General features: G+C 44.3%; 1 protein-coding gene across 1 annotated transcript in view; it reads left to right on the top strand.

The window, feature by feature from the left end:
* LOC119177905 (protocadherin-15-like) overlaps nt 1-25,598 on the top strand; it is a 227,606-nt gene that overhangs the window by 168,087 nt on the left and 33,921 nt on the right. Inside the window, exons 3-4 of the mRNA XM_075887197.1 lie at nt 15,531-15,599; nt 17,782-18,005. Of these exons, the coding sequence (XP_075743312.1) occupies nt 15,531-15,599; nt 17,782-18,005 (293 nt within the window). The remainder of the gene's footprint in view (nt 1-15,530; nt 15,600-17,781; nt 18,006-25,598) is intronic.

A 25,598-nucleotide genomic window follows, 5' to 3' on the forward strand; every position in this document is an offset into this window, starting at 1 on the left:
TCATTTACAGCGATAGTCTCGTTCTGGCAGACCTATTGCCTTCAGGTGGTGTGCGAGAGATTATTGGTCAGCTGCTAGCCGTAATAGGATCACGTGTTACGTGAGGCGAGCAGGCGAAAATTGATTGCCCCGTAATTGCCGCAGTGGCAGCAGGCGGCCTTGCCACGTTTAAATGCAGATACATACCCCATAGAGTGCTCAGTTCTTAGAGTATCGGCCACGTTATTAAAAGGTCGCATGTTCGGTTCCTGCCCGCGGGGAGTTATCTTTTCGTCAAACTTTGTTTCTTCACAATTACAATGACTAATATTAACATCCCCTATACTTTCCTTGACCTAACAGTCTTTATATTCTCATTAATAACGTGTCTAACAAAAAAAAAACACGAGCCCTTAAATTTACCATTCATTCCTTCATTCAAAGGAAGCAGTTTCACTAGCGTGCAAGAAAAAAATAACGGGTTACCCATAGCAATCACACAATTAGTGCTACCTTAGACACTAAAAGTGGACTTGACAGTGGCCTTACAGCGTGTAAACATTGCCAGCTGTGCACGCTTGTATATGTCGACGTCAATATTTCTCGACTTAGGTTATGGTTACATAAGATTTCATGTTTCGTAATTAATCTGCGTCATTATATCGGTGTAACGTATACTGAGATGTGCAATCCTACCTGTTCCACACGCCTATTACGCGTTTATATAACGACTTTTTCTAGGACGCCTCAGCCCTTTTGAGTTATACGGTGCGCGCACTTCGTAAATTGGGAACAGTGACACGGCCTCGGTTAGGATGTTCTGATCACACACATCGCGCGTAAGCGTCCAAACAGGTGGGTGCTATCCTGACCGACCGCTATTGTCGGGGTCACCGTGCTTTGGTAGTTTCGACGCACCAAATGCGTAAATATATTGATACCTTTTATGCATCATCTTTCTGAGGTTGATTGCTTTAGTTTTATACATTCCCTTCTCCCTTTCAATGCTAACAAGGCTTCTTCCCTTCGTCGCCTTTATGACCTACAGGGTGAAAGCAGGACCATGCCCTCCCTTCTTCAAGGCGCTACCATAACGCCTGGTGCTGAGTGTTAATTTCTCTAAATGCTGCCACTGCCTTCGCAGCAGCTGCCACTCTATTGGTCTGCAGTGTAAAAAACATACACAAAGAATGTTTATGGAAGGATGGTCATGGCTGCGCATTCGTTCGAAATAACAACCCAAACTCATTGGTGGAATCACACGCTCTGATTAAACCGGCGCTTTCTGGGTGAAACACTCCTGCAGGATTCATTTTTTTTACCACAAAAGCTGGTATGCGATCACAACTCCGGTCACGCGCAGCTGTCCGCCGCCGCAAGTGTCCGTAACCACATTGTGCGAAATTAGAAAAAAAAACTATCACTAAGGACACAGTGGGGCTTGAAACCTGGGTCTGCTGCCTGGAAATCCAATATTCTACCACTGAGATACGCCGGTGCTTGTGAGATGTTGGCAAACCTAGCACAAAAAACACAGTGGGGCGCGAACCTGGGTCCGCTGGGTACCAGCCCAGTATACTACCACTGAGCTACGCTGGTGCTTGTGACTTGTTGGCAAACTTGCCGTAGGCAGACTTGATGGCGGGAAATCAATAGCGTTAATACGACTTATAAAGCGTTTTAAAACAGCGACCGAACAACCGGTAGTCGCAAAATGCGAATAGCGTAACGAGTTGGCCATTCAATGCTCCAACCCGTTACAAAAGCTTATTCTTGTTGCCCTAATAACAGTGGCGCATACCCACTTCAGCCATAATTCCTCATCGTCGTCAGCCACTGCATGCGTGATTGGCACGGACTTCCTTGCAAGTGTTTAGCGGATACCGCGGTTCTCAGAAGAATAGCGAAAAATAGCACAGCGAATGCCTGCCTACTACCCAAAAGTTTATTATTAATGCCCTAGGGGGTAACAAGCGTGTTTGCAGTGTTACCCAATGAGTGTTTTGAAAAGGCTCTGAAAGGCCGCTCTTATAGTTTTCGCTGTGACTGTGCTGCACCTTCCACGCAGGCCTGGTGTTTTTTTCTCTTTCTTTTTGTGGTGGTGCTGCCTGTTATTACGCGACACAAATCTCCCCGTGCAATCTAAGTAATTTGACCGTAGAAAGATATTGAAGTTCCCGACGGTGAAAAAAAGAAGAAAATAAAAAAATGCTTTATTACCAGTGCCTGAGGACACCATCACCTGTATGAAACCGTTATAATTGTGGATTTCAGAAATGCTGCTCTGTGTGGAGTAAAGGCTCTTCCTTTTTCGTCCTCCGAGTGCTTCCGGGCACTCATGCAGCGGGCATGTGCGATCAAGCAAGACGTCTTCAATGTTCTGTACTAGGAATACAGTTCCCCGTATTCCATTTCTAGGGGCGAAGCTCCTTAAACCCTGCGCCGTGCGTCCTCGATGTATGTAGTAGCACGGCCGCTGCAGTTGTTTTTTATCCAACGGCCGTAGTAGTATAGGCAGCCACCTCTCGTTTAGTTCTTGGAATGTCCGCGAGATGGCGATACTGGTATCTGATGAATATCAGATACCAGTATTTGATATTCAGTCCGCACTAGAGAACTAGAGATCTATCGAACTTTTAAGCAGGAAATTGCCAAGGAAAGGATCTATGATAATACTCGGGCTAGTTCTCTACTGTTTGAGGCCAGGACGGGAGTACTGCGAACCAAGACATATCGGGCCAAATACGAAGCAGTAGACACAGTATGCAGTGCGTGTGGAGAGGAAGAAGAAACTGCAGAACACTTGATAATGTTCTGTAAAGGGCTTCACCCTATAGTTCAGGATGATGACTCAGAGTTTTTCGAAGCACTGGGGTTTAGGGACCGGGAGGGCAAAATAGACTTTAAGCGGGTAGACTTAACTAGAAGGAGGTTATCTGATTGGTGGCTGAAGTCAAGACACAAGTGAAAATTAAACTCTTCACTGCAAAGTACGAATCCTCAAACTCAATTTTTAAGAAAAAAAAATAAATATAGTTTTTGGTTCATTAGGTATTGCGGCTTGGTGGCGCTAGCCGGCGCCCGATCTAAAGGGTACAGCCATATCCATCCGTCGAATATATGATCAAAAGATGCGATATGGTAGTACTTGGATTGTTCTCCAGATGAACTAATGGACAGGAAGAAAGGCAGATGGACGGGCGGATAGACAGATATAATACATACATACAGGCAGATGGACGGACATACGGGCAGACAGATGGACGACCGGATGTACGGACAGACAGACAGACAGACAGACAGACAGACAGACAGACAGACAGACAGACAGACAGACAGACAGACAGACAGACAGACAGACAGACAGACAGACAGACAGACAGGCAGGCAGGCAGGCAGGCAGGCAGGCAAACGCGCGGGCGGGCGGGCGGGCAGGTTTGCGGGCAGGCAGGCAGGCAGGCAGGCACAAGAACGGGCAAAAAGACAGATGGACGGACGCGGCAAATGGACGGACGGTTCACTGTTTACCATTAAAACTGTCCGAAGCTTCGCCTCACTCATTATGACTCACTCCTGGCATATACTGTGATTTTCTTTTATTAAAATGTTTCCGTCATTATTATGATCTTTGGTGTCCTTGTTTTTGTAGTGAAAATACAGAAATGTGAACTGATCTCGCGTGAAACAGTTAATAAATTTACGGCATATCTGCGGAGTGAATGATGATGAGTGGAGCGAAGCGACCGCACGCCCATCCGTTCATCGGTGCTTCCATGCGTCCGTATGTCTGTCTGTTCGTCCATCTGTCCGTACATCTGTGCGTCCATCCGTCCGTCTCTTTGTCCACCCGTGCGTCCATCCGTCTGTTTGTCTATCCTTCTATCTGTCTGTTCGTGCGTGCGTTTGTCTGTCTGCATGTCTGCACGTCTGTTCATCTAGTTGTCCGTATGTCTGTCCGACCGTCCTCCTAGTGACCACTCCAAGTACCGCCATATTTTCATCATATATTCAGCATATACTAGTACCGCTATCCAGCGGGCACTCTAAGGACTAAATGAAAGGTGGATATTACGACGGCGACAACATGGGACATTCGATCCAGAGCGTAAGGAGCATCGCCCCTAAAATGAAGAGATACTTAAAGGGGCCCTGAAACACTTTTTGAAGTAACCATGGAATGAATTCACTGGTAAGCTTTACCTTAAAGATTCGAACGTAATAGCGTTATCCTGCCTCTAGTGCACACTTTTTTTATTTGAAAGATTGCTCGAAGCGCAATCTTAGGCATTATTGCGGGGGGCACAGTGCCTCATAGAATGAATCTGCAGTCTTGCGGCCAACTAAATCAGCTGGTAACATATTCCATTCGACAATGGCTTGCAGAAAAAAAGAATGCTCAAAAAGATCCGTTCTGGGGTTGTATGGCCGTACTTTAAATTTGTGGTCATGACGAGAGTAATGATAATTTGCTGGTTTTAAATATTCTCAAAGATTAATGTCTGTTGTCTTGTTATAGATTGAATAAAATTGTTTCAATCTTAGATTACAACTTCGATCTTGAAAGTATTGCCAATTAAGTTCTCTTTTCATATATTAAGAGCTTTCAGTTCAGACATATTTTCCCAGAACAAATTTTGCTGCTATCTACTGAATGTGCTTTAGTGCATGAATGTGTACTTTGTGAAACGAATCCCACACAGGACAGGCATATTCCAGTATTAGTCTAACATAGGCGTAATATGCGGCCTGTTTATTCTCCTTGGTTACATGTTTAAGATTTCTTTGTCAAAAATCTAGGGCTTTTCCAGCTCTGATGAGAACACTGGCATTATGTTCAGACCAGCCCCCATTATCACAAAATGTGACACCCGAGTACTTTTATTTGCGTTCTTTCCTAATAACTTCATATTTGAGATGTACTGATTGAAAAACCTCTTGACCCAAGTGGTGAAGCTCATTTATTAGTATTTAGTACCATATCATTATTTTTACACCATACCATAGTGCATAAAATCTTTTCGAACTTGCTATGCACCTGCTACATAGCCTTAAAAATAGGCGCAGTAACGTGTGTGTTGGTAGTAGGTGATCAGCTTTAAACCGTGAAGTCATTAAGATAATACCATGTTATCATACCCATTGGCAATGTACGCTTGTAATACGCATTAATACTGCAATATTTCACGTTGTTTGCGAAGCATGTTTACAGGACACATGTGCTTGCGAAACATGAAAGTTACTTTCGCTGGATTTTTTAAGCAAAAGGAGTTATTAACGGGACAGCGTTAAAGTGCTCATCTCACAGAAATTCCGGCATTGGTGTTAGTGGTGGCTTCGGCGTCGTTGGTTGTGAGCAAAAAATCATCTCATGCGTGACCAAAAATTGACAGTGATGCACATAAAATGAATGATAAAAATATCCTGGGTCGGAGTGGGAATTGAACCAGGGTTGCTTGGGTTCAAGTGGGGATCGAACAAGGGCCGTTTATTGGCAAGCGGATGTTCTACAACGTGGCCACGTGTCTACTTCCGAATACAGTGAGAGGAACTTCCTCTGCTTGTAAATGAAGTGAAAGTTGCTTTCGTGTTTCAGAAACCCACGTGTCCTGTATGCATGCCTCACCATGAAAAAATAAAATATTGCAATAATAACGCGTTGTACAAGGACCTATTGCCAGCGAGCGTTGAAACACGTGATTATCATTATGCCTTCGTGATTTAAAGCCAGTCCCCCACCAGAAAAGACCCACATGCTACTGCGCCTTTTTCCTTAAGGTCACGTAAGTGGCACATATATCAAGCTCAAAAAAGTTTCATGCACTAAGTGCTTGATGTACGCATAGGAACAGGATATCGCTAATACTTTCAACTCCTAAAATTGAAGCTTTAGGGTCCAGAATCTTTTTTAACAGCGTCGCAAGGAGACGCACGGCTGTCTCCTAGAACACTCGCTTGCCACGAAAAGGCATTGATTTATGTTTATATCCTGCGGTGACCCCGTTTACCATGTAAATGATTTCAAAATAAGCGATATGTTAAAATGCATAGTGGTGTTTTAATTCAAATATATTTTATCAATGACAAACCATTACATCTGCATTTTCTTTGAATGAAAAATGTTCATCAAAATGTTCTGCTGAGGAAAACGAAAGGTTTTTCTGATGTTACGAGCACTGCGATTATGAGGATCTTGTGAGTTTGAGGTGTTCCTCTATCTAGGAGGAGCAGTTCCCCATGAGCTTGGCAAAACCGAACTTACCAGTGGCTAGAAGAATAAGAGTTGATATAAAATCAGTTATTCTGTTGTGCATAATATTCTGGCACAGCTTGTATAAAAGCGGGTTACAGGAATTCACGTACAATAACAAAATTTCTCTGCTGATTCGTCTTTGTGTTTAACTAAGGTACGCGGTTCTCATTTTGGGTAGAGATGTACTGGTTTTATAGTGCGAGGCTGCTAATATTTGTCATAGTACGCTCAATGTTCAGTGTCTTCTCCTATATGAACAAATCGATTGACGCTCGGGCCTCAGCCCTCAGCAGCTGCAAAGCAACTCTCCAAAGCGGCGGTCAGAACTGCGTCGCAGTGATGTCCCTATTACGCAGCGGAAGGTGCTAAAATTTCTGGGTCCGGTCAGGGCACCATTGTAAACTAAACTTGGCTACGTTCGACGCTCGAACGTTGTCTAGTGAGGCTAGCCTAGCTGTGCTATTCGAAGAGTTAGAGGGTGTTAAATGCGATGTAAAAATTGGCAGATCCCACGTACAGTGGGAAGCGATGATATGCGAAGCACGAATGAGAAATCTTGATATGTAACTTTAAAATAAGCGCAACGTTATGAGGTGGAGGTAAATGATGCCGAACATGACTTCCGCTTTATGAATAACATATTTGGATGTGTCGTTTACCTTCGTCATCATTTCACGTCGCGTGATACCAAACTTAGTATATGTGGAGCTAGCGAAGCGTCCGTGAGCACGCCATAACTGTGGTATGTTGTCATGTTCTTACATGACACGCATGTCAGGATTATCATGTTTGCACCAGTCATATATTCTGTCATTTATTGAAGTCACGTAACACCAAATTTGGTATATGTGGATCCATAAAAATGGCCGCGAGTGCATCATGAATGGCCCAATATACTCTATTGTAGCGTTGACGCGCGCGCACATATGGCACTGCGACGCTACGTTAGCAAAACACGAGCACTCAATAGTCTGACGCCAAATGCGACCAGCATCCATAAGCGTGGCCCGACAGCAACCGGCGTGAAATGCGCCGATGCGTTACCGAGACCACACTGCGTCTCCCTGTTTTCGTGACGGAGGGACACCGGACACGCTAAAACGCGCATGTATCAAAGCAACGCAGCGCGGCGAGCGCTTGCGAGTATATGACGGGACCGGCGCCTGGCGTGGCAACGCCGGCGTGACGCGACGTAATGTACGCCGGCGAGCACGAGCACCTCGTCACGTCGAAATGGATTGGCACCTTGACTGTGGCATGTAGTCATGTTCTCACATGACACGCATCTCATGATTATCATGTTTGCATCAATCACATACCTTCGTCATCCTTTGGCGCCACGTAATACCGAATTTGGCATATGTGAAGCTAGAGAAACGGCTGCGAACGCATCATCAGTGTGGCATGTAGTCATGTTGTTACATGACACGCATCTCATGTTTATCATGTTTACATTAGTCACATACCTTCGTCATCCATTCACGTACTGTAATACCAGATTTGGTATATGTGACGCTCTAGCGAAACGGCCGTGAGCGAATCATAAGCGTGGCATGTAGTCATGTTGTTACATGACACGCATGTCATGATTTTCGTGTTAGAGTCTGTTGCTTGTGTTCTTCATGCAATCATACCATACCTTACCAGTTTTGCAACTTCCCATGTGAACGAAACCACCGCAAGAGCTGCAGGACCATGAAATGTAATTCATGTTATGATTTTCATGTTATGAATTTTATGTAATGACGAGTCAAATATATTCTTCATACAGTCAAGTTATGCCATACCAAGTTTGGTATCGATACCATTATTGAAATGGCCAGGAAATCTAAAAGTCGTAGGCGGCTAGATAGATAGATAGATAGATAGATAGATAGATAGATAGATAGATAGATAGATAGATAGATAGATAGATAGATAGATAGATAGATAGATAGATAGATAGATAGATAGATAGATAGATAGATAGATAGATAGATAGATAGATAGATAGATAGATAGATAGATAGATAGATAGATAGATGATAGATAGATAGATAGATAGATAGATAGATAGATAGATAGATAGATAGATAGATAGATAGATAGATAGATAGATAGATAGATAGATAGATAGATAGATAGATAGATAGATAGATAGATAGATAGATAGATAGATAGATAGATAGATAGATAGATAGATAGATAGATAGATAGATAGATAGATAGATAGATAGATAGATACGCTCAAAGTCACAGAAGTTCACTAAGAAATGCTTCGCATTTATAGGGCTCAGCGAAGTTAGGAGGACATGTGATGCTTATACAGTGCTGGAGAACGGACACATTCTATGCTACCGTGGGTTAGTTGAGAGAAGAGAACTATAGGGCGGGGTTTCTCGTAGACGAGAATATCACTAGCAACATAGAAGAATTGTATAGCATCAGTGAGAGAGTGGCCAGTATCGTCAAAAAAGGTACAAGTGACCGCGCCTACATCGAGCCACGATGACCATTTGGGTGAACGCTTCTACGAAAACGCAGAGTAAGCAATTGGAAAAGAGCAACACAGCGTATGCTGTACAGATGGGTGATTTTAACGCCGCAGTAAGCAAGAAACATGCCGAATTAGGCCGACGGAAATGCATAGCCTCCAAGCATAAAGTTTCTCAAAATTAACTAGAGGCACGGATCAGCCTCACAATAACAATTAAACACGGATTTCTGTTCTTTTCATGGACTATTACGCTGACATCTATTTCTTCGCGGTGTGCCAACAAGACGCCGGGTGAAGACTTCGAGGGCTCGGCGCCCTGTGGGTACGAGGTTCCGTCATCAAAGACTTGGCTAGTACGCGACCACTACGGTGGTTGGTAGCCATCGCCACGAGCCTTATGCTCGTCCAAGTGCGTTAAACCACAAGAGTGATACTGCAGGACACAATGAAAAGCCTGGGGGCTTACAGGTGCGTCCAAGCATCATAAAGCCGGCACGTTTGCAAATTCACAACCGCGAAATGGCTCCAGCGAGCGCAGCAGCATTGGAAGACAATGAAGCTGAGAGCAAGAAGCCTCGCTTAGAAGAGAATCCTCTCGACGATAAAACGTCAACTTATTACCTAAGTGATGAAGAAGACATGGGCGAAGATGAACCATTTACGTTGGTTACTTATAAAAAGAAACGAGCAGAGGATATCCCAGTCGTCTTTCGTCCAACAGCTGAAGGTGCTAGCTTCTGGAAAGTGAACCCCAATCGAGTGTCAGCTGAAGTAGTTTCCGCTGCTAAAGAAAAAGTGCAGTCATTCAGAACGACCAGAGATGGAAGCTTCAGTGTCAGCATTGCTTCCTTAAGTTCAGCCAAGCGTCTTCTGATGCTTTCAAATGTAGGTGGCTTGGAAGTTAAGCCTTTCATCCCAGAGTCATACACTCGTAACGTTGGGAAAGTAAAACATGTTCCTCTGCAGTATTCAGATAAACAACTCCTAGAGTACTTAAGAGATGCAGGGGTTATATCGGCGTGACGGCAAATAAAATACTACCGCCAGGAAGATGGAGGAGTAACGACGCGTCCACTTCACTCAGTGATCCTGACTTTTCGAGATGACCGCCCGATTCCAGGAAGAACCTGCTTAGGATTCACCAGTCACCCAGTGGAAGAATATCTTGGTCCAGCACTTCGGTGCTATAACTGCCAGCGATTCGGACACATGGCGAAAAGTTGCCGTAACACACGCCGGTGTAAGATCTGCTCAGAAGAACACCATCATAAGGAGTGCAAGTCTGTTCTTCAGCCTAAGTGTGCAAACTGTGCAGGTAATCACGCTGCCTCATATTCAGGCTGCCCGCAAAGTAAAGCTGCTGCAAAAATGCGTCGGCATGAGCTCATTCATGGAAGAAAACCGCGCCGCAATGAACCATCTCCAAATCTTGAGATTGTTCATCCTGTACGTGATCCACCTCAGCGGCCACTACAACAACAGTCGACAAGCACGCCAAGAGAACCACCAAGAGAGCCGCCAAGAGCACACTCGAGAGACCACTTACGAGAAGTACCTTCAAGTAACCCAACATACGCGTCAAAGCTGCGAACGCCCACGGGGCCTCTGCCGGAAAGTAGCAAAACCGACAGTGCCAGTGTTCGCCCCAACTACAACATCGAAACGTCACGTCATTCTCAACAGGCCTCAGAAAATCAACCATTCAATGGAGACCGTGCCTCTGCACCAGTCATGCAGTTGATTCTGCCAATGCTTTTCGCAGCACTTAATGCAATCCTGTCTGCTCTACCGGAAGCAAACAACCTGCCAGAAGTAAAAGCCCTGCTGCCTCTGGAAGCACTATTGTGTCAACAGTCCGGGTCAAACCTGCGACAAGTAACATGAATAAGCGCTACAAAAATGTCTCCATATACCAGTGGAATGCCAATAGTCTTCGAAGGAAGTGTGCTGACTTCCGTAAACTCTTTCTGCAGTATAATTTTCCAATACTTTGCATCCAAGAGGCAGGAATGAATGATGATTTCCGCCTCTCCAACTACGTGATATATACGTCATCTCGTCGAAGTGGTCCTAGCAGAGTACATTTGTGCGTCAGAAAGGACCTACCTTCTCATCAAGTTCGCTCAAGTGATTCGGACTTCCCGGAATTCGTCGCTTGCAAATTATCCTTCGGTGAGCAGTGCGTTACAGTGATCAATTTTTACCTACAACCTTCAAGCCGCATTTCGGTAGAAGAGCTAACAAATATCTTCAACATTCCTAATTCATATACGTTTATATGCGGACACTTTAATGCGCACAACATAATCTGGGGTAGTGATCGATGTGATGCACGTGGGAACATTGTTGAGTGTGCCGCAGACAAATGCAATTTGACAATTTTAAATGACGGCTCCCCAACTTTTGTCCGAGGGCATAATTACTCTAGTTGCATCGATGTAACCTTGCGTTCCCACGATCTAGTGAATGGTGTGGTATGGACAACGGATGTAGAAACACGTGGGAGTGACCATTTTCCCATTCTAATAAATCACCCCTACTTGCGAAAAGACGACACCAGACGCTACAGCAAACTGACGAACTGGAAAGGTTTTCGGCACCACCTAACAAACCAAAATAGTGACCACACGACAGTTGAAATCTTTACTGAATTTTTGCAAGATAATGCGAATAAATGTACAAAGAAAGTCCCGATTCCAAAAGACTATGCTGCAGTCGATGGAGAGTATGAACATCTAAGAGCCATCAGACGACGTTCAGAAAGGGAATATCGACGCAGCGGAAGTTCAGGAGCATACAAAAATGCACAGAAAATCCACAGTGTAATGTGCAGACGGCTAGAAAATTTAGGTAAACGACGCTGGCGTGATTTCTGTGGCACGCTCTCTCCCCACACACCTGTTCCAAGAATTTGGCTTGTAATTCGAGCACTTAGTGGCCCTGTTTCACAGAGCTTCGTGCTCTTGCTGTAGCCTTGGACAAACCGGAAGCTGTGGTAGCAGATGAATTTTGTCAACTTATCAGTAGGCCCGCTGCATCACAATGTGCATTATTTGATAATTCTGTCGTGTTAGCCAGCCAGAAAATTAATGCTAGCTTTTGGGCCCAGCATCCTCAACTAGACCCTGTATTTACGTTAAGGTAGCTGCATTGTGCTATAGCATCATGTCGTCAAAAATCGGCCCCTGGACCGGACGGCATTACGTACAATATGCTAAAGAACCTTGGGCCCACAGGAACAACTATTCTCTTAGATATTTACAATAATCTATGGACGCAAGAAATTGTACCCGAGTCTTGGAAGTCTGCTCGCATCATTCCGATCTTAAAACCGGCTAAGACGCCCTTGAACCTTGAATTCTTCCGTCCAATCAGTCTGACAAGCTGCTTATGTAAGGTATTGGAAAAAATGATTGATGCGCGACTTCAATGGTGGTGCAACATAACTGGTGTATTCTCCAACTACTTGACAGGTTTTAGGAAACAGAGATGCACAATGGATGCAATACTGGACTTAGTAACGTATGTGGAGCATGAACGCGCCTGTGGTAGTTTGACGGTCACAGTGTTCTTGGATATCAAAAGGGCATTTGACACAGTCAGTCACACTCATGTTCTGCTGAGTATGTTGGAACATGGGCTGTCCGGCAGGTCTTTGCGGTGGGTATCCAAATTTTTATCAGGTCGTAAAATATTCATTCAGACGAGCGAAGGAAAAAGTGCAGAACACGACGTCAGACAGAGAGTGCCACAAGGAAGCGTACTCAGCCCTTTTCTTTTCAACTGTGTTATGGCTGATTTAGCTAAAAGACTGCCTTCCAGGTTGAAATACTCCTTATATGCAGATGATGTGCGCATTTGGGCATCTGGCACGGGCATACGGTTAATTCAGATTGCATTGCAGGACGGAATAAATATTATCAACAACTTTTTAAAAGAAAGAGGAATGATTCTATCGCATGCAAAGACAGCTGTATTGCCCTTCACCCGTAAGAAGTTAAAGAACTTCAATCTCAATTTAGAAGAAGAACCACTAATGATTGTGACACAGCATCAGTTTCTCGGGGTAATACTGGATAGGCAGCTATCATGGGCACCTCACATAAAGAAACTCGAAAACGAGGTGAATACGCTAGTGAATATACTCCGCAGAATTGCTGGGACATCATGGGGTGGATCTGTATCATCCATGCTCGCTGTTCACAATGCTTTAATACGACAAAAAGTTGCATGTTCTGCAGCAGTGTTACACGGCCTTTCCCGCACTTCAGAGGAGCGACTTCAAAGATTATTAGCTAGGGGACTGCGCGTCTGCATAGGTGTCCCACGAGCGACTTCCAGCAGCCTTGTCATAGCAGAGACTGGACAACCACCCTTCCCAGTCATGAGAACAATTGAAACATGCCGCCGTTTTTTTCGCTTACAGATGCAACACAGGGACCACCCCTTGGCACAGGAGATTTTACTAAGAGATAAAAGCAATGCTCATAACGATGTGCAGAGTAATGTACATATATTACCCAGAAATGAATTTTGGATCTCATATGGACTATCCTCCATGGCTGCTTGTAATACCAAGCATTGAATTCTCAGTGGATGGCATTATCAGAAAGAGAGACATGTTCATCCAAGCTGCTCAACAACTAGCGCTTTATCAGATACACATGTGGTATCCAGGGTACATACATATGTACACAGATGGCTCAAGCACTACAACGTCTTCAACATCGGCATTTATCATACCACAGCTCAATATTCAGGAATCATTTAAGTTATGTCGCATGACGTCATCTACTACATCTGAGCTCTTCGCTATTCTGTATGCTCTAAAGTTTATAAACTCGGTAGCAGACGCTAGAAAATGGGTAATCTTTAGTGACTCACAGGCCGCATTAAGATCACTCTCAAGTACAAGCAGGACAGTAATAAGTGATAGTATGACATACGAAACGCTGAAGGAGCTCACCAAAGCAAAGAAGGCGCCTCATCAGATCAAATTCCAGTGGATACCTGGCCACTTCAACATTCCTGGAAACACAGCTGCCGATGAAGCAGCACGACAAGCACATCGTAAAGACGTTACTGTTTCTTTACTAATTTCGAAAAATGAATTGCGCAGTATTATAAAGAATACAACTTTCAGAATGAGCAAAACTGCTTGGTTTGACCAAAGTACAAAGAGCTGCGATTTATATCACATCGATCCATGTATTGCATTCAAAATTACGCTGGAATTAGATAGAAGGATGGAAACTCTAATTCACCGATTGAGGCTAGGCACCGCGTACACAAAACATTTTTTGCACAGAATCGGCAGAGCTGAAACTCCCGAATGCGAATGTGGATTTATAGATGAAGACGTCTGTCACCTTCTCATAAACTGTCCACATCATGACACGCCGAGACGCCGTCTTAAGTGCGAACTGTTCACATTGGACCACAGACCATTTAGCATGAAAAAACGTCTGGGCCCGTGGCCAACTGGAGTTTTACAGTCCCACGCTTTAAAAGCATTAACACGTTTTTTACAAGACAGCGGGATTGCTGACAAGTATTAACAAAGAACAAACCTTCATTTGTAACACATGTACTTATTATTTACAGTATCATGTGACACCCATCACGTGTGTGTTGTGAAATGAATGAAGTGTCAACTATTATGTACATACAAGTGAATGCATCTTTATAAGGACCAAACGTGTGCTTTGCTGTTTTGTGCTGGTGAACCGAATAATAACGAGGGACATTTCCAGAGACTTCTTACATTGACGTTCGAACATTTACTTACTTTTGTGATATGTGCGTATAAGTGTGTCTTTGCATATCTGTGCCCGAGTTTTCTATTTTCCGTGCACTGCTTTGTATGTTTTGCTTGAAGATACGTGTTCAAGTTTCAATCAACGGCTAAGGAGTAGCCGGCGCCGTAATGGTGCGCCAACATCTCCTTATATATCATATAAATAAAAAAAAGAAACATGCCGTATACCACGCAGTGGGCCATATGGCTTCGGCTCTCGAAATGCCGGAGGGGAGAAGACTTCGCAGAACGTCATAATTTGTGAATGTTGAATACCTTCTACGAAAAAAAAAGTGGGCTAGCTATAGATGAACGTGATGGTGTCATAACGGGCAAACTAAAATAAAATAGACTTCATTCTGAGTGCACTCCCAGGCATTGTGAAAGATGTAGTAATGGTTGGCAAAATGCGATGCACAGACCATAGAGGTCACTCATATTTCACACAATGAAGCAGAATTTTCACAGCAAAGCAGAGAACTGAATGAGTGAGTTAGTGCGTAATAATAGTTACTGGAGAGGACACACTAACTTCAGGGGCAAAGGGAGGTTGATGATTTGATAACGTCCCAAAACCACCATATGATTATGAGAGACGCCGTAGTGGAGGGCTCCGGAAATTTCGACCGGCTGGGGTTCTTTAACGTGCACCCAATTCTGAGTACACGGGCCTACAACATTTCCGCCTCCATCGGAAATGCAGCCGCCACAGCCGAGATTCAATCCCATGACCTGCGGGTCAGCAGCCCAGTACCTTAGCCACTAAACCACCGTGGCGGGGCGGGGCAAAGGGAGGTGAACACGACGCAAGCACATTTTACTCAATTTAACTAACGCTCTAGTTTGAAGATCGAAAAGCTTGCCTGATATGATACTTACATGGTGGTCTAGTTGACGTTTAGCTTTATCAACAAGTTTCCATGGAAGGAAGGACGAACTTAGTGTCATGACTTGCTTTATTGCGCGCTATCCAGAAGCCATGCTTGTTCAGAAGGATGATTAAGATTCCATTCATTCTTTTCGTACAGACAATCTGTGCTACCTGACACACGGTGGGTCGTCCGAGACGTTCACAGTCAACGAAGCCTTTCCAGTTGGTAAGTCTACCCGATTACCACGCTTTGATATCGACATTTTATTCATTAAAGACTGTGTAGAAAATATTGACAATGATCCTGAACCTAAAGGAACGTTTTAACACCTCTTCATAATGACAACTGGCAATTTATATACCAGACTTTACACATCTAGAACGTGTATTTTTTGTCGACTAATTATTCGTGTCATAAGAAGGTTATGCCGTAAATTTAATTAGTCCCACTGACTCTGTTACAGAATTTCTACCAAAGTCTTTAGCTGCTACCTCGTTCATTTACGTCACTCTAAGCGAGGGGTTCCCAATCTTATGAGGAGGTGGGCCGAGTTGCATGAAGCCGTCATGGCGGCAGCCAGAGAGAAAAGACGTGTGGGGAGGGGAGGGGGGCTTTGTAGGCAAAGAGAGAAAGAAACAATCCGTGCATTGACCATAATATATCAAACAGTAATAACACTCTTTCTCATTCAAACTGAAAGAGAAGTGATGTTTGTCTTTAGCGACGTTAGGAATCTGTCAGCGAAGATAAGAAGTGACATGGAAAAGGGGAAGGAGTTCTGACGTGTTGCCATGGGTCACATCGTTATGCTTCGTTGGACCCGGGATCTAAACCATGAAGCGCTCACGTGGGTGATGACACAGCCAGGATTGTGTCTCAGACATTTATGCTAGGCAACAAGCTATTCATATGAAAGTACCGCACATCTTCTAAACCAAAGCGCAGTTTTACCAGCACAACTTCCTTTGTTTAAAGCCTTGGTGTGTGCAGGCTTTTTGCACTATATAGGATATGCAAAGTGAATATAAGATGCTAGAATATAATATGTATACTCAGCAAAAGTTTTCACTGTGAAATTTGAACGCAAACTGTGAATATCGAACATGAAAATACCCCTCGAAAGGTATCAGCCATTTACGCAAATCTATGTTACTAGTCACAACAAACCATTCTGCAAAACTAGCTAATTACAAACTATAAATTTGTTTGTAATACTTTAGAGTGATAAAGCTTTCGTAATCAGTTTCAATTTATTTACCTATTATCAGCAGCGGGGAATACACTGGATAACGTAGCTATACGTAAAAGCAATAATCAGGGAAACAACGTTAACACAAAAACAGAAATTAAAAGCTGTGGCTACGAGTGCAAAATCTGTCTCTGAACGAGGTTTTAGTGTGACCGTCAGCACTATCGTGTAAAAGCCGAGTTTACTTGGAGATTGTTCGAGGAAAAAGGTATACAGTTTTGAAATGCTCTTGTTCTACAAAAACGTTCTTTTAAATTAGAGAATGGTCACTTCTGTGAGATAAAAAAAGTAGGAGGTAAAAGGTTAGATTCTTAATTTATTTCAACTTAGCCGCGAAAATTTTTAGAAAGCATTTATGAACTAATGTTCCTTTTTTTCTGCATGGACTTGGTGTTTTCGACTCCTAGCAGTCCTTAAGTGCAGTAACACTAAAGGTGAAGTCTTAGTTACAACTGAAACAACTGGCTGAATGGTTTTGTACCAGCTCAAGCATATTAAGTAGCGTTTTTCTTAGTGACTTCCAAGAAACACAGATTCATTTTTATATAGATCTGGCTCTCGAAAAATGAAGTAATTCTTTGATTTTGGGAGGACCTGACTGGAAACTTTTGTTTACCAAAATTGAACACTATACAGCATTTCGCTGTAACATACTCATTATGCTTATTCCAAGTACTATCTGTTGAAATCAAACACCAAGGTATTTGCACTCGAATACTTGCGTTAGTTGGTTCAATTTGTTTTGTTTTCAATTTCAGGAAGTAATTACGATAAAACTTTATTGAAGGAGCTAACGATATCTTCTCTTTTCTAAATTTTGAATATTTGATCTGTGACATAATTTTTGGACCATTCCCCACGAGGGGTGTGATGCAGAATTTCGGAATTTGCACCTATACGTACATAGATCTATGTGCATTTATCTCGAGGAAAGCGAGCGCTCGGTTAAAAAAAATAATCTCGTTATAAGTGGGCTTCGAATGAGGAAGCATAGAAATTTGTGTGTTGACGTAATACTAGTGAAACACCTTTCCTATGTATTTCCCACTCTTAGGTGAGAAGGTCAAAGTAGCTAAGCGACGTCATGCACATAGCGTAAGGCTATACCACTTGACGATTGCTCTAGTTTCACCTTCATGATGTGCAAATACTTCGCAGAGAGCATCATAGGCAGGCTCCAGGTGGTCGGCAACGCTAGCGAACCCAACGGTGACATCGAGCTGCGCATGGCCGACCTGGAGGGGTCGCCGCTGACCTTATTGCCGGGAACCAAGAGCCTCGTGCTGCGACAAAAGCTCGACAAGGAAGGCCGTGATGGACTGCGTTCCGTCACCACCGACGTCATCTGCTCACCGAGGCACACGCGCAAAAGCGACCACCTGGTAAGTGGCTGCACTCATTTTCCTTCAGTGTTGCCACTGCAGGTCATGATGGCACACAAATACCATGTTGTAGTAGCTGGGTAGTTGGTATTTCACGATAAGGTGCAGATCGCTGAATGGGAGAAAGCAGGGAAAGGAACATGCAAGTGCTTCTCAGAGGAGTTAGTTTCCGTTGTTCGCCAACCCGCACATGGTTCGCTCCATTATTACGGTGGGCTCGTTTATACAGCATAATTCAGAGCCAATACAAGGTGCTGCCACGCCAGTAGGGGAACAGGTGACAAGTTTCGTGTAAACAACGATGAGCCAGCTCGATGTTGAAAGCGACTTAAGACGACTAAATATGAGCGTCTTAATGAAAAGAAGCCGGCAAGAGGGATCCGTTTCGGCTCGCATACAGGAGAATTTACAAACATCATTTCAAGTTCTTTGTAGCGAACAACGTCTCTACAAGCACAGCAGACGTGCGTACGAATACTTTACATTCGATTTAAGTGACCTAACACGCGTTCACAAGATGCGTCTGAACATCACGCAGAAGTTGACGCTAGTAAAAAATACGCACACTTTGTTCGAGCTTGTGGGAGACAAAACATTAGTAGCGAATATCGTTTCGCATCATTTGCCTTTACTTTCTGAAAATGTACTCCACAATTCACTTAGCCTTCTGGCAATGAATAATTTATTGTTCTCTTCACCGAAATCACTTAAAAGGGCTCCCGAGCTACGAAGCAACTCGAATTTGAACGTTTTGTTTCCTGAGATGGCAGGGCTTGCGCACAACAAAGAGGAGGTTCAAGATTTATTTTTATATTTATTTATTTATTTATTTATTTCCTGTATACATGAGAAAAAAACAAAAGCAAGAGGCTGTTTGTAAAGCCTGGCCGAGTCTTTTGCTCTAAAATACAGTCTTGTACACAACCTAATTACAAGCTGATAAAACAGGAGAAAAGGCAGAGTTCCCTCGAAGCATGGAAATCCTACCAAGACACGAAAGCCCCTCTATTCACGGCTTCCCTCATGATGATGAGGCATGCCATAGTGATGGGCTTGAAAAATTTCAACTACCCAAAGCTTTTTGCCAGAGTACTGACAACGGACAGTACTCTGGCTTCTACCAACTTACAGATAGTAGGTAAGGGTTCGAACCTTGTTTCACAAGGAAACTCCGCTTCCTCTCCCCCATAATTTATCTTGTTATTTTCTCTTTCCGAACTCGTTGTCCCATGCATCGCATTTATTGCGTCATGTGCTAGAGAAGTCGGCAAATGTATTATAGAAGAGAAGCACAAAATGAGGAAGCCTACGACGAAGAAGAAAGAAATGTCAGACTTCAGATACAGTGGGAATCGATAATATGCGAAGCAGGAATGAGAAATGTTGATATGTCACTTTAAAAATCAGCACAACTTTATGAGGTGGGGGTAAATAATGCCGTACAAGACTTCCGTGTCATGATTATTGTGTTTGGACGTGTCGTTTACCTTCGTCAACTATTCACATCACGTGATACCTAATTTAGTATATGTGGAGTTAGCGGAACGGCCGCGAGCACTCTATAAGCGTGGTATGTTGTCATGTTCTTAAATGACACGCGTGTCAGGATAATTATCTTTGCACCAGTCATACAATTAATCATCCATTGACGTCACGTAACACCAAATGTGGTATATTTGGATCTAGCAAAACGGCTGCGAGGGCATCAAGAAAGGCCCAATGTACTCCAATGTAGCGCTGACACGTGCGCACGCAAGGCACAGTTACGCTACGTCGTGTAATATTGAGTTCGGTACATGCGAAGCTAGCGAAAGGCCGCGAGCGCATCGTTAGCGTAGCTTATTGTTACACGACACGCATCTCATGTTTACGATTTTTGCACCAGTATTATACCTTCGTCATCCATTCACATCCCGTAATACCACATTTAGTATAAGTGAAGCTGGCGAAACGGCCGCGAGTGCATCATGAGCGTTGCATGTATTCATGTTGTTACATCACACGCATCTCATGATTATTATGTTTGCACTAGTCACATACTTTCGTCATCCATTCACGTAGTGTGATACCAAACTTAGTGTATGTGACGCTTGCGAAACGGCCGCGAGCGCACCATGAGCGTGGCATGTAATCTTATTGTTACATGGCGCACTTGTCATGTGTCACGGGTCCCGTTAATCAGGGAGGCGATCGCCGGGCTAATTCCAAGGGCCAAAGTATTGGCCCCCCGAACCTCACCACGAAAGCGTGGACAATTTAGAAGTGGTCCTATTCGGCGCGCCAGCGGACGCCAGCTGTGGCCCAAAGAACAAGTGAGAGCCGAGAGTTGGTAAACAAAACAACATTATATTTTCAATTACGGCAGATCAAAGCAATACACAAGTATGCACACTCCACAATAGTTGAATACAATATGTCACCAATCAAACAACGTACTACACAGCACAATCAGCCACACTCGTAACAACGGACACAGACAACAATACGCACTACAATGCAGTCGCATGCATCGAACAACCAAGACACTTAAAGACTAAAAAGTTAGAAAACTGATTCAGTCCAATGTTGTTGGAACAAAAGTCTGAATGATACTCTTCCGAGAATCACTCACTCAAAGTCCAGCGTTGTTGCCGTTCCGCTGCCCCCGAAGTTTCTCTTCCAGGAAACCTCGCGTCTTCAATTGGCCGCTCTCCAGGCTCCAAACTTCTTCGCCAAACACACGTCGGCTTCACACACGCAGCTGTTGCCACGCGTCTTCGCTTGATAGCGGTAGACACACACTCTTGCCTGTAGCTCGAGTCTTCACCCCTCAGGTGGAAATGCTTTTCTTCTCCTCCTTTGTCACGGAAGACAAAAGGCTTCGCCCACAAGGCGGAACACCCTACGCGCTCTGGTGCATACTTTCTTCTTCTCCTGTTTTGTCACTAAGGACAAAACCTTCACCGACAGACGCGACGGAAGAACCCCACGCACACTGGCGCTAACTTCCTTCTTCTCCTGATCTCCCAACTCTGCTGCTCGATAAAATATCTTCCGCACGAGATTCCAGAAAGTTCTCATCATTTCGTCGGTGCGATACGCAGCAAAGACTGGGCAAAGCGTGAGACGGTACGAGGGCCGTCCGCGACAGATGAAGCAACCCTGTATCACCACGCCCCTTTCCTTCGAGAACTTTCTAGGGCTTGCTCGGCCGCCGATGTGAGGAGGTTCGTCGGCGAACCTACGCTTCCGAGGGGAGAGGGACGTGCGCCCGGGGAGTCTTTCGATGCTTGTTTTCTTTTTTTTATTGTTGACCTCGAGGCATCTCTCTGGCGCTTCGTCGCGATAATTTGGCGGCGCGCCCTTTTTGAGTGCTCGTTTTGTGACATCATGATTTTCATGTTAAGGTCTGTTGCTTGTGTTCGCTATGCCATAATGCCATACCATACCAGTTTTGCAAGATGTGTGAATGAAACCACCGCAAGAGCTGCAGGACCATAAATTGATATTCATGTTATGATTTTCATGTTATGACGAGTCAAATATGTTCTTCATACATTCATGGTATGCCATACCAAGTTTGGCATTGATACCATCATCGAAACGGCCAGGAGAGTTAAAAGTCGTAGGCGACTAGATAGATAGATAGATAGATAGATAGATAGATAGATAGATAGATAGATAGATAGATAGATAGATAGATAGATAGATAGATAGATAGATAGATAGATAGATAGATAGATAGATAGATAGATAGATAGATAGATAGATAGATAGATAGATAGATAGATAGATAGATAGATAGATAGATAGATAGATAGACACGCTCAAAGTCACCGAAGTTCGCTAAGAAATGCTTAGCATTTAAAAGATGAGAAGGTCACGTGTCGTTTCATGATGATGATAGCTCTATGTTTCTAACAGGCAAGGTGCACACGTCCTAAAGAGGTCTGCTGTTGATTAATTGAAAGGAGGGATAGACTGGTCTTGCACACGTGCGCCCGCTCTGATACACCACAATCCGAGGGGTATACGTGAGAGGATAAGGAAAACCAACGACGTTGCTGCTACTTCTTTCACAGTTGTCTGTTAATAACGAACTTTAGGGTGCGAATGCAGGGGTTGCTTTCAGACTTTCAGAGATAGGTTGGCCGGGGGCATCTCTTATCAGTTTATATTTGCAGTCGGGTTGCTTCAACACCATTCGGGTAGAAAAGAGCCGGTACTGAAAGTGAAAAAGAACGGAGAGACGTTCTTTCAGAATTCTTACATTGTAGACTCGACGCTGTAGGCCGCGCTGTCTCGGATCGTCGAATACGTTGGTTTAGGAACGTTGCGTTAGGGCAGGCAGGCAATCCTGCGTAGAAGGCACTGGAGGAGTGAGAATTTCGCCAGAGTTATGAGCAAAGGTGAACATACATAGATGTTGCAGAGCTTCGCGCTTTTTTTTTGAGCCTCTGGAAACAAGTGCTTGATTACTCCATCTCGTTGCAAGTACCCAATTATTTGCTTCGGAACTGTAATCTGTGTACCCTACTGCGGAAGAAAATGTCCACTGGTTCTGTGGCTACTTGATAAATGGGTGCCGTACGGTGTAGTTATGCAAAAGAAAGAGCAGCGCCAAAATGTGAAACATTGCGAGCGCAAGCAGTGAAAAGAGGTCCTTGTGCAGACACCGAGAGACACCGGCAAGCCACGCTTGCTTCAGTCATGGCCAACTTGCAATTTTGTGGGCGTTTGTTCATTCAATGAAGTATGCAGAGTCTTCTGTTCATCGTATGTTTAACCACGCTGCAGGCGATAGCGCCACGACAACAGGACTGTAGCTGTCACCTGAAAATATATCAGTGCCCGTGGCTCACGACACGCACTCTGTGAAATAGGCGTATACTATAGCAACGGCACCGCAGATAACGTGACTTTTTTCCACACACTTTGGAATCTGGTGGCGCCCACTATATACTCACGAGCAAGCCAGTGCGAGATGCTGCACATGGCATGCAACCCAACGCGATGTTGCTGTTCGCTCGACATCGTATAAGCACGGGAGCGCCTCACGCGATGTCAGTAGGAAATCACCCGCGATGAAGTGTGAGCGCTCCATTTAAGGTTAATTTCTTTGCGGGGACAAAAATGTTGCGAGCTAGTCACGCTGCTGAAATATCACGTGAACACAGAGAGCGTTGCGTGGTGTGTCTCTCGGCAGCAGCTAATGCGCGCAATGGCAGCCAACAATAATAACGGCGATGAGGCGCTCTTCTAACGATGCGTTCCTTGAAAGCGCCTAAAGGTACATTCCCGGGTGTATCACAGCTTCTGCGTGCCACTCACTCCAAATCAGCCCTAGGCCCCCGATAGTTTTTGCACTCCAGAACCACGAAGTGCAAAACTGAAAGCAAAAAAAGGAAAAAAGAATGTTTGCTGCTTGTGCATGTGCGTATCTCTAACATGTTGAGGTGTGTGGCTGATGCCTGGATCGCTTGTATAGAGGTCACCGGCAGATGGGCCAAAAAAGACTGTGTTTTGGTATTCGACAACTCCTGAGACATGAATGAACTTTCTGGGGAAAAAAGCAACACAAGACATTGTAAGTGAAAGAAAAAAATGATGAGTGACCGGGCGTGCTGGTTCATGCAGGTACGTAATTCTTAAAGATCTACCAGATAAAAGGTACAGGGTATTTTTTGTGTTTTAGTGCGGCGTAAAAATGAAAGGGGAAAAATTGTCAGTTCCAGACCCCGAGAAGCGTCCAGCAGTGAAGCTGTCGAATAATGAGGACTTTCAGTACAATATACCTCAAGCCGTCTTCGTCATCATCATAATTTTGCTAATATTTATTTTTATTCACTCCCACTCAGACAACGTGAGCTGCGTGACTACAACTACCACTACTGCTACTACTACGATTACTACTACTACTACGAGTAATACTACTAAACAACAAACATATTTTTGCGATGAGGACAACGCAGGGTAAACAAAGGAACCTTGTTTTAAAAACAAAGCAAAAGAAGAACTGGACATATTAGCCAGACATTTTTTTGATGCGACGCCGCTATCCTCGGACAGGTTAGTTTATGTGTGGCACTGGTATGGAAGTTCTGTGTTTGGACTTTTCGCATACGCTCTCGGAACACTACCGTGCCATTCATGAGGTGGAGGACATTTTTGATTGCTGTAGGCCAAGGACGTTGCTGGCGTACTAGAAAAAATTGCAGCATATCCACGGAGTGAATGATGTAGAGTGGGGCGAAGCATTCGTCCATCCATTCGTTCTTGCTTCCGTCCGTCCATGCGTCCGTCTGTGTGACAGTCCATGCGTCCATCCACCCGTCCATGCGTGCGTCTCTTCATGCGTCCGTCCCTGCGTTCGTCCATGCATCCGGCCCTGCGTCCGATCATGCGTCCATCCATGCATCTGTCTGTGTGTCCGTTCGTCCATCTATTCAACACTCCCAGTACCACCATCTCGCATCTTTTCATCGTATATTTCCCATATAGAAGCACCGCCATCCAGCGGACATTCCAAGGACTAAACGAGAGGTGGCTCACGCACACTTTCTTACGGCTTGCGCTTCGGGTCTACTTCCCAACTTTAACCACCTCGAGTTCATGGTATATACTAGTTCACTGTATTCATCGCACTGCGGCACAACGCTCGCTAAACCTTTCTAAAACTAAGGAGGTTACACCCAGCGAGTATAACGTAGCGACCCTTTCTTGTCAGATAGTGCTCAATGTGCATGCCAATGGCTGCTAATGGGGATCGGAGCGTGCGCGGTAACTAAAACCCGAATGCTCCTGTCTCTCATTCCCCATTAGCAGCCATTGGCATGTACATTGAGCACTATATTTTATTGTTCAACAACGCACAGAAGAAATCTCTCACCGGCACCACCTTGGAGGTCAAAATGTTATACTTCTTACACACTAAAATGGCTACGAGGGTCGAACAGGTGCCGCTTTGAAAAGCTCCCCCCTGAATTCTTTTAACGTCATCTCATATCCATGTTCATGTAAATGACGTCTGTTTTGTCATCATTGTTAGAGTATGTCTACGAAGGAAATGTTCTGTTGAGTGCTATTGACGTTTGTGGCAATAATTTTTTTCTAAACAAAAACGAGAACCACGCGCTTGCTGGTCTTGGTTGATTTATATGCAGAGAAAACGTGAAATACATACCATCGTTCTGCGCTGTCTACTTCCGAGACAACGCGGGTAAGTTTCGCAACGTCCCAAAGTCTGCATAGCCGTCTGAGCTGTTCCACCACTACGCGGCGTTACTTCTCGCTTTCAAAACAACCGTGACTACTGACTCAGCGTTTTAACCTTCTCGGCTTTATTTTTCGCTATGTGTACTTCGGTCTAGGTGAAGCCGCGGCAATTATTTCGGCGTGGTTTGCCCTCCGAGCTGTGGCGCTTATGCGGAGAAGAGCACGAGTGGGTCACTTGGATGCGTGCACGGATAAATGAAGAGGCACTCGCTCACTCTGCGTCTGCTGGCAGTGCGACTTTCTAATCGCTCGGATCTCTGTTTTCATTTTCATTTTTTTCCGTTGTTCTGGGGTGAGCCATCTCATATCCTGACGGGCCTATATTGTATTCGGTGGGCT

This window comes from Rhipicephalus microplus, chromosome 1, assembly GCF_043290135.1.
Source record: "Rhipicephalus microplus isolate Deutch F79 chromosome 1, USDA_Rmic, whole genome shotgun sequence".
NCBI lineage: Eukaryota > Metazoa > Arthropoda > Arachnida > Ixodida > Ixodidae > Rhipicephalus > Rhipicephalus microplus.